Source organism: Cyprinodon variegatus, unplaced genomic scaffold (genome assembly GCF_000732505.1).
Source record: "Cyprinodon variegatus isolate N-32 unplaced genomic scaffold, C_variegatus-1.0 Scaffold545, whole genome shotgun sequence".
Classification (NCBI taxonomy): Eukaryota; Metazoa; Chordata; class Actinopteri; order Cyprinodontiformes; family Cyprinodontidae; genus Cyprinodon; species Cyprinodon variegatus.
Window position 1 is genome coordinate 423,122 of NW_015150998.1, and position 11,001 is coordinate 434,122.

The 11,001-nt window shown below is 37.1% G+C and overlaps 1 protein-coding gene across 1 annotated transcript in view; it reads left to right on the plus strand.

Annotated features, from left to right (window-relative positions):
• Window positions 1-6,591: 6,591 nt before the first annotated feature.
• The window catches only part of piezo2 (piezo-type mechanosensitive ion channel component 2), a 149,959-nt gene continuing 145,549 nt past the window's right edge, over window positions 6,592-11,001 (plus strand). Inside the window, exon 1 of the mRNA XM_015391514.1 lies at window positions 6,592-7,196. Within this exon, the coding sequence (XP_015247000.1) occupies window positions 7,133-7,196 (64 nt within the window). The 5' untranslated portion in view covers window positions 6,592-7,132. The remainder of the gene's footprint in view (window positions 7,197-11,001) is intronic.

Below are 11,001 nucleotides of genomic sequence, written 5' to 3' on the forward strand. Positions count from 1 at the left end.
AATTACCTAATGTCAGAAGAAACCTACAAGAACATCTGAACTCTATTTCAGCTTAATCAGATTGTCCAACAATGGCAGCAGGTGTGAACACCAGAAGACTGAATAAATTCGATTAAACCAAAAATCTGCTCCAACAAGTGTTTAATTTATGGGTTTGTGCACTTTTGCAAGCAATTGACATGCACTCCTGAGTATCTATGAACATGTTGGACTTAATTAAGTTTCCTCTTATATTGTGCAATAAATCTTTCCCTAAATCAAAGGTAAGGATGCTGTAGGATGTCTGTTTCTTCGTGTTTGCCCTGCCATGCAACAGAAGTCACAGGTCAAAGTTCCTAAAGCACCACTAGCCAGAAAGCTTGACAAACTATCTTGTTATTCGCTTTATATGTTTTTATTCTTTTATTACTCCACTAGTTTTTCCTTTTATGCATACCACCTGTACATTCCCCGCTATCATATCCATTTGTTCTCATCATGCCAGCCTGTAGTAAACTTAATTTTTAATCCAAAAATTCTTTAAATTGACACAGCAGTTCAGATTTATGAACAGGAAGTTGTGTGAAATGTTTGACATCTGCTGAGATGCAAAAGTTCACTGGTTAATGTTCCAGATGTGAGATCAAGATGTAACAGGAAGAAAAAAATATATAAAATAAGATAAAAAATTTTTTACAGCTTCAATAAAAAAATCTAAATGCAGTCGACAGGTTTTTGTAGGTCTATTAAAGCCCTGATTCAAATATATTTGCATTCCTGAAGATCTGTTCTGTCCTCCACCACCACATAAAGAAGCTCACTTCAGGAGTCAAACCTTAGAGTGTGTGAAAAGTGCATCCATGTAAATATTGAGCATGCACAGGTTGGATTTCACTTGCGGATCAATGCTAAAGCAATTTGGACACTAATCTTATCAGCTTTGCTTTCTTCTTACGGCAGCCAGGTCAGCCTTGGATCTTTTGTCAAGACAAATTCAGATGTTTAAAGGATTTATTTGTTTATATTTGATTGCAGGAAAGTTCCTGTAATATCAATATTATCAAGAGATAATCAGTTAGTGTTTTTTATGCAAGTATTTCAATAGTTTTATATTTACCTTTGTGATGAACTGAATATTCCAATTACTTGGAAATATAATTTAAGGAGACAGATTTGCTTTTTTTCTCTAATAATCTATAGACTTGTCTGTTATGTAGTTCTATGTAAAAATATCATTTCTTATCTGCTTTTGCTGATCTGCTGCTAAAATTTTAAGGTTATTTGCCCAATTTTGCCACAAAGTTTGGCAAAGAGATACAGACATCCACTCATCACTGGCATAAATATCACCTTCTATTTCATGGTGGACTGTTACTTCATATATATTGGTTGTAAAACAATAATTGGTTTTGAATCCATTACGGGTAAACATGCAGGAAGGATAGAGGACAAAACAAATAGTAACTTTCATGGACCTGAACATCTCAAAACTAATAAATTGTCAAGCTCTGAATAAAACAACCCAATATTCAAGGTGGAAAGACAGTTAGATTTAACAAATAGTTGATTAAAGACATAACTGGAATGAACAGAATTGGCGTCTAAGGTCGGGACCTCTGTGGGAGGAGACAACGGGTTATGATGGAGGATGATAAAGAATGTGTGAGTCATTAACCTGGTCTTATAGTTCAGTCTGAACCCAGAAGATGACCCACCCAGAGAGTGTGAGGCGCTGCTGTATCGGAGGTTGGAGGACAGGCTGGAGATCAGAACCAAGCAGATGAAAGGAGGCGGATCAATCCATAGGGCGAAGTCAAAGCCGGTGTCAAAGACATGCTCAGTAGTCAGAGCGAGGAGATCGGAGGTCAGAAGAGGTACCAAAAGGAAATCCAGAACGGAGTCGGGAAACAGTTCCAGGTTCGGTACACAGACAAGCAGATAGTAATCAAGCAGCAGTCCCAAGACAGGTCAGGCAAACAGATAAGAACGGGAACAGGCAGGCTCAGAGGTTCAGAGGCAGAACGGGTCAGGACCAGGCAATGAGAACAAACAGGTATGCTAGAGAACTCTCACTCACTGATGAGTGGTTTAAAGGCTGGTTAAATAGAGACTGAAGCAGGTGGATCAGATGATCGGTAATAAACGAAAACAATAAATAAACAAAACATGACTAAACACTCTAATAGCAAGAAGCAGAAGAACAACAGTGTAAAATCATCAGAGTAAGAGGTGAGATGGAAATACGGGAAGTAAATTGAAGAAAGTGCACCAAAGAAACCAGATAAAAAAAATAAAACATGAACTATAGCTCAAATAGAGGACAATTCAGTTATGCATACACATGGAAAGAAAGAGCCAAAACATAAAATCATTATAATTATTTCACACCAAGACAATACCCTCCCTGTCTAGCAACATCTGAAAATGAAGACAAGATCTAACATGAATCCCACTGGCCACCAGTGCCATTAGTGTCAGGATGGGTTGAAAGTTGCCAGATTTATAACTGATTCACATGAGAACACTGAATATCCAGAACCCTTAATTGTGAGATGAGTTGTTTGAGACAGAACTTCATGGATCAGTGGGGAGACTAGAAAGGATAAATGCAATAGTAAACATTAATAGTATATAATAGTAAATAAGTAAATATAGTCTTTGGAAGACAGACCAGAGGTCCATGAGTACAATAAGGGGTTTGTGGAGGACAAACCTAAGATTGCAGACTCCTTGGTGAGTCTTTGAAGGATGATCAGGACATCAACAAGTCCAATGGTGAGTAGGAGAGTGACAAAGATACAGCTGGATGCTTTAAGATGGTTGGAGAGGAAGAGTCAGAAGTCTGCAGATCCATCAAGGAAAGACTGAAGGAGGAGAGTGAACCAAAGACCTCAGAGGCCTCAGAGCTTTTTCTGCTGCATCAATGATCCAAACTGCCTCTCAAAACAGAAACTTGACTAACATGAGACAAACCTAACGTACACATCAAACGGCCAATTAATCATAGGGACCCTAATAAAATAACCCAGCTATATTTATGACACAAAAAATAAAACTGACATCTTCTGTTACCCCTTAACATCATCGATAATCTTGTTATGATATTTCTGACAGTGAACTACAGGTGCGTAAGGAGCAGCTTGACCCAAAGGCTCACTTTGAGCCAGAGATTTTATCAATAAATTCCCTCTCAAGGAGGCGGATGAATAATGAATCAAAGACAGATGTTGCTTTACATTTGCTCAGCAGACCTGGACTTCAAACAGCACAGACAAATCCCTGGATGACATGTTTTTGGACTGCTTTATTGATTGTGTGGTGTTCCGACCGCTCCCTCAGGCAGTGAAAATAAGCAGCAGGTCTGGAACGCTGGTGAAGAATGCAACTTCAGGCCAGAGGTTTGCTGCTTTTAGCTGTTTACTCTTCTTATTTTTGTAAACTGAACCATTCCCTTCAGTGATTCATTGCATCACGAGCACGACCTTTGCTGCTGTGAGTTTCCTTCCTCAGATGCAGAGTGAAGGTCACTGGGATCGTTTCTTTGACTACTCCCATCATTCCCTTCCTCTTCTGCTTCCCCTGCATCATACACTCTAAAAAAACATTAACAGCACAAAGGAAGATTTGTAAGCATAATCCTCACGTTGATAAAGGTCTTCATAGCATTTGCCCAGCTTTTTTTTAATGCACATTTTCCTAAGAGTGCAGATAAATCATTTTAAATAAATGCTGGAGAGTTTTCTTTTGAAGGTTTACCATAACAAGATATATATCACTGATAAAAATATATTTTTCTGCATCAGTAAAAATGTCTGCAAGACAAAATAGACAGCTAAAAGAATAAAAAGGGCTCAGTAGCTTTGCTGTCAGCAAATGTTTAAAAGGAAGGGAAAAAAAGGTTAAACTACATCTAAAATTGTGCTCCAGTAAGCAATGTATGACTCAGCAAAAGTTCTCTGTAAATATCTTAGCTCGTTCAAATGTGTTTTTAATCCTATTTTCAAAGTCTCAATATTTTTATAACTCTAAAGTAAAAAAAACAAAAAAAAAAAACACAGAGGGGATCAATGATAATTGCTATTTCTAAGTGTGTACCCCCTAATCTTGCCCCGTGTAATGAGAGACTCTGTTGACGACAGGAAAACATTCACAGAGGGCAACTGTATCCTGACCTGAAATGTTTCTGTCCTGATGAGAGTCTTTCATGATGACAGGACACAGGGGTAAAAAAAAAAATGCCCTGCCTTCTGAACACAGTTAAAGGATGTGAGCAATGGTATGAAATGTTCAGTCAGGAAAAACGACCGTCTTTTCCCTTTTCCTGTTCCAGCTGATTCAGGATGTTTTAAATCGGCCATCCTTCAAGACCAAATGTACCACTGCTTTTAATGCGTCCATCATCATTCTGATGTTAAAAACTTCTCTGGTGTTTCCAGTCAGACTTTTTTGAAATGAATGTTATTCTTTTAAAAAGAGAAATAATATAAACGACAATGCATAGACACCAAGCTCATGTGAAATTAAGACACTTTAACCCAACACGCCTTGCAACATAAATTAGGCCTAAGCAAACATTAGAAAGCCTGTAAAGGGTAAAGGATAAAAAAAGCAATTTCTAAGACACTGAAGCTCCAGTCATTATCCCCAAACTCCAGGAGAACATACTGTACGTCGATCCTCTAGGAGGTTAAGAAGGTAGAGCAACATCTAAAGCACTGCAGGCATCACATACCTCAGAGTTAGACTGAGAAAAAATGACATTCATGGGAAAATTCAAGGAGCAAAATCACTGAAAGGGAAAAAAATGGTTATTTAATATTGATTGTAAGATGTATAATTACTTTTAAATGGGGTGGGTTATATAGAAATAGTTATGACAAGTTAATTATTTAGTTATAAAAACTAGAAATATAAATAGTTATAGATAGTGCAGATTGTAAATCAATTTTCCAAAAGGTTAAATTTTGGTTTTGACTGGTTGGAGAATAAATTCATATTTCTTTCTTTTTTTTTTTTTTTTTTACAGTTTTACTTATAAAATCATGGGCTGAAGTGTTAACGGTAATTTTAGAAGGTTGTGATGTTATTATATTTCTAAAGGAAACCCACAAGCTCAAGACCTGGAAATAAAACGTCCTGTAGAACAATGCTGAGGGAGGGCATCTCTTCGAGAGAGAAAAAAGTAAACTAATTGTTTTCTGCGTTGTGAAAGGAAACATCTGCCGCTGCAGACCATAACTCCCATCATGGTGTTCAGCTTACATGTTTCTGAATTACTGAGTGAATCTGATGTCTTAAAAAGAGAAGAGAAAATTGGTGGATTGGAAATATTAAAGTTATCCATTATCAAACATATCTGTCTGCCAGATCATGAATTAACTGTGTATTAGATAGGTGATAATCTGAAAATACACAGACCTGCTGTACTCCAGTGCCTTGGAAAATAGTTGAAAGATGTGTTTCACTTTACAGCCACATTGTCCAGACTATTTTATAGGAATATGAATTTTATGTGATATATTAACTGGTGAATAATTGTGTAGTAGCAGGAAAAGGATATATGTTTTTTTTTTTTTTTATCTTGAGTAAATACTTTGTAGAAGCATGTTTAGCCTGAAGTGCAGCTGCAGAAATGGTTAGGTGTATCTCAATCTGCTCAATCTGACTCAGAATGCATAGAGCATCTGTGAACAACATTTTTCAAGTTTGTCTTTGACTTGACCATTCTTATACATGAATATACTTTGATCTTAACCACGCCATTGTTGCTCTGGCTCTATGTCTATGGTTTCTCAGCTCTAAGGTGGACTTTTAACTTTATTTTTTTAGTTTTAGTTCAGTGCAATCTTCCCATCAGCGCTAAAAAGCTTCCTTGTTCTGACAGAAAAACAGGCATTCCATCATGATGTTGCCACTGCCTTGTTTCCCCATGTGGATGGGGTTTTCAGGGTCCAAATATGGCATATTTTATTTCACCTTAAAATATTACTTCACTGACTGTGACTCTGATGGCTTGGTTTCAACATGTTTTGTCTTCTGGATTCAGATAGTGTTTGGGTAGGATTAGGGTAGAGATTCATTCTATTTGCTCAGTTATAACTGTTCTTCTGCTGGATAAAAAAAAGCTTAGATTGCATGCGGAAGGAGATAAAAGAGAAAACAATTTGAAAGAAAATGCCAAATGCTTAACTTTCCTGCTTTGTCCTCCAAATCACTCTTCAAATCCCTCTGTGCAAGGCGGCGCTGCACCAGATGACGTCGCTGTTTGTCTTTAATAAGATGTTACATGTCAAGAGCCAACGATTCATAGAGTTGCAGTGGAAGCTATGTTTCTCATTTGATGTTCACAGCTTCACAGTCCAGGGATTATTATACTAAAGTATACATAGATAATAATGATTAGAATTAATTATCATTAGAGCTTTACTGGTGTTACTTGTTTTTAATGTTTAAGGTATTTTTTTTTTTTTTTTACTTGTGTCCTGGTCCCACCTCTCGGTTCCAATTATCTCAGGGGGCTGGGCAGACCTCCAGTCGCTCACCTCTGATTGGCTGAATGGGCTGCCATTCTCACGCTCGTCCTGTATCCTCCTGTTGGACAACCGAGTCAACAGCAGAAGTCAGAAAGTCAAATTTCTGTAAGGGGGGTCTTCTGGCTCAAATGTGGACTTTTCCGCCGTTTCTGCTCCCTGTTCCCACCATCCAGAGCTGGGGGGTGTAATTAAGACCGAGTTATAGTGCGCTGATTTCTAGTTAAAGTTTTTATGTGACTTAAAGGAGGTTAATTGGACTTGCGGACTTGTTGGCTCCTCTCTCCGGTTGTTTTGCGCTGCGTAAAAACGCAGCTCGTCTGCGCGTCTAAATCCGCCAGCATGACCGCAGCGCATCTTTGGTTTTAAAACTGTCATGCGGGCAACATTACGGGGGTGACATCCCCTGCTGTGGCGACCCTCGGTGAATGCGCTTCCTGCGTCCTTCCTGTGGAATGGCCGGAGTCCAGGTGTCTGCAGCAGCGGGGAACCGATGCGGCCGCCCGGAGGAGCCAGCCGGGAAGTGACGGAGCGCATCAGACTGGGATGCAAGAGAGAGCCTGACCACAGAGGGACAATCTCCAGCTTCTTTTACCTGGACTCTGTACGGGCCCCCAGGAGCCATGGCCTCTCAGATGGTGTGCGGGCTCATCTTCAGGCTGCTGCTGCCTACTTGTCTCGCAGCTGGTGGGTTTTCTGTTTATTGCATTATACATATCTAATATTGTTATTGTTTTTTATATAATGCTTGGTCAGATACCAGTAAAGACTCAGATTATGGTCAATCTAATTTTGACTGATTGATTAGCTTTAAATCAGGATACAAAACAACACATGCATTTAGTTTGTTTTGGACTTTTTGAAAAGCTTTTTAAAGAAATGGAAAAAAACATGGGTTTAGACTTAGAATTATTTTACACTTTATTAGTTAGAACTTCTTGGTGAAAGGAGGCATTTCCACAACATGATACCACCATCACTATATTATGTTTAGTATCTTGATTAGTTATGTGTTGTGTTCAATATCATAATCTGAAATAACTGCATTCCTACATTTGGCTATATACAAGATTTTAAAGTCTTATACACTAAACTACATCTCTATATGTCTGTCTGTCATACATTTCACATGGATGTCTCAAAAATGATACTTTGCTCCTAGTTTTCCTTTGTGTAAATTTGTGCTCCACACCACCGGATCAAAAGCTCCTTGGTTCAACAAGATCTTCTGTCAAAACAAAGTTCCAAGTTATACTAGTGAGTAGTATTTGCAGACATTTTGGGAAGCTTATTACCTTTCTAGTTTGCAACATTTCTGGATCTTTATGTCAGATGGATGCTTTTATAGTGCAATCTCAGTTGCAAAACCAGTAAGCTACTGTCCATAACTTTTCAGTCTAATGTTTCTATTAATTTGGACTTGTTTGTTACTTTTTTGTGGTAGATTTGGAAGTGCTGTGGATATAAAAACGAGACAGTTGCAGCTTTGAAAGGTCATATTTTATAGTGTGACTTATTTTTTGTTACCTGGTCTCTGACCCTTCACTCTATGCTCTATGCATGCTCCTTTCCTATCCATCTCTCACTTAACTCTTTGCTCTCATCTCTTCAGACCTTCTTTATGTGTTTTACCAATAAACCTTTGTAAAAGCATACATATATTCCCTCAGTAATAGATAAAGTTACTCCAGCTGTCCAACCACGATTAACTATTTACCACAAAAACACAATAAAACAGGTTTATTTTGAACATCCTGATATTTTCTAGTTCTTTTTGTGCCTTCATCCTTGGAGTAATACATATATTTAATTATATCTATTGTTTTTTTTCCTTTCTCCTTTTAATCATATTCTATTCGTATGTTTAGTGTTTTTAAATCAAGATCAAGTTATTCCCAAGGAAGGGTGCTCTGTAAATAAGGAATTGTTTACCTACGCTACCACCCTACCTGTAGGTCTTTCTGTCATCTGCTCGTGATACCATGTAAATTAAACTCAATAACTGTAACTCTCACAGTTGACCAAATTAACATAAGTAATTGAAATACATGTCAGATTGGACTAAAAATGTTCTGTGTATTCTGATCAGATTTGGTAGAAACGGAATGAGTATTTAATGTGACTGAGTGGGGTGGCTTATGCTGACTGACCTGAGTGCTTATTTGTAACCTGTCATGTATATTTCCCTTGGTTGCTGATCACTCTGGTTAGCTGTTATCAGAATATACTGATTGGCATGTTTTTCAATCCGATCAGCTATTTTATTCCATTTACTTAGATCCATATAACATTACAATCTGACAACTTTCTTTTTAAATTCAAGTAGACTACAGTTCTAACCCATCATTACATTTTGTAGATGTAAAAATACATAAACTATATTGTTTTCATCAGTCCTGTTAAGGGTTTTTCAAAAACAGGGATGAATTCACTATTGGTAAAAATATCAGTAAATATTTAGCCAGTGATACACAATGTCTCTTTTAGTTGTTGGACAAATACTGTATGTTTCCTCCCAAGATACAATTCATATTTCAACAACGTGGACATTTGTTCTTGTTCTTAGTTTTTTCATGGTCTTAAAGATGTGCTTTTATCACCCCTTAATAGAGAGTATAATGAGCCTAAGCAGTAATTGTTTTTTAGTGAACTTTCTCTTGCTTTTGGTTGTGGTGTACAGACTGAGACTTCATGGGTAATTTAAATACAAATATTTTGACTGTCTAGTGCTGAAAAAATTAATCAGATTAATATTGATAAATTGATTATTAAAATAATCATCAAATAATTTAGTAATCGATTAATAGTTAACAGGAGCGTAGAGACTCTAATACATGCCTTTAGCTGACAGAGCGACCAACTTAGAGCAGTAATTATACCAAAATTGTAGAAAAAAATGTGTAAACATTTTGTATTTAAGATAAAAATCTTTTTCTTCTGTCAAGATGATTCATTCAGAACTTGAAAAGTTTAAACAATCATTTCAGCCTGGAAATTTATGTTGCAGTAAGATTTTAAGAGCAGCACTGAGGAGCAGTTTTTGAGTTTGACCTCAGACTGTTGGAAGTTCATCTCTCATAATTGCTACCAGCAAAAACAAACGGCATGTCCATAAAGAAAGAAATAAATAAAAACAGAGGCTCATTTCCCAGCAACATTCTTCACCTGGATCTGTGCTCTGACTGGATGCTATAAAACACTTCTTCCATCTCAGCATAGGTTTATACAGAATGCTTTTTGAGAAAGAACTCAGCCAGAAACATCTTATTTAAAGCTTAAATCCTTCTGTCTTGTTTTCTTAAAATAGATTTTGTTGCAGAAAATTAATTACAGCTGTCAGATGCTACACAAGTAGCTTGTCCTATTTTCTCAACCGTTGTAGTAATTTTTGTTATTTGTCTCAGTGGTTTTGTTGGTTAGCATCATGTTGCTTTTGTTAGTAATTATGCAGCTGACAGTGTTTCTGTCATTAATTAGTATTTACAGCACACTGACAGTGTTTTACTGCTGTTTCACATTCCCCTAATTTACTGTGCAGGGGTCTGCTCTCTCATTATCTAATAAGTTTGTTACTGTTCAAGCTGCTGTGATTTTTTAAAGCGCTCTGTCTGAATCATCCCTTTGCTATGCAGATGTGGAGAATGATTCATCCTGGTTGTTTTTTGTTGGTTTTTTCTGTGTTGCAGTGACTCAAACTAGGATATAAAGTATAGATAGAGAAATGCTAATTTCTTGGGAAAGATGTGCAGTCCACCCCAGCAATGTTCTAGAAGAATTGAAAGATATATTGTTTTTAGTCTGAAATTTTAAATGTATTTTTAAAAGTTGTCTTTCGATCTCTAAAATTTCGGCAAAGTTCCTGATGGTCGGTGTTTTTGTCATGGGTAATTTTAACGTGACCTACTATTTTAAAATATCCAGTTTTTAGTAAATCCTTCAGGCTTAATTAAAGGCAAGGGCTTGCCAACCTTTAATAAACATTTAGAGGATGACCAAGGGTGTTACGTTTTTGAATTGTAGGTCTGGGACTGAGACAGGCATGAAAGAATGTTGATCTTGTCTCTGTGGCATTGAGCCCAATATGACTCGTTTTTAGCTTAGTTGTAAAGACCATATTTTATCTCTTCTCATTTTATGTCATAGAGACACACACCATGGGCTCTTCACTTGGTTTATGGGCTCTTTGGAAGAGGCATTAAAGTCTCCACCGTACTTTACAGTGAAATTGCAGTTAGTGTTTCACCGATACAAATACCAGTATTGGACAGGGCCCTGATCCAGCACTAAAATGGTGGTATCGGTATCTTAGAGTACCAACAAATAGGGCACCAATACCATTTTGAGAGCCAAACTAAATTCAACTGTTAACACTCATTCCAGGTAGGCAATAAAAAGTTCTACTTGATTCACTTTGTATTTGTCTTTTTCCTGCTTCACAAGTTTCAAGTTTCAAGTTTCAAGAATTTATTGTCATTGTCAAAAAAAGGCAACG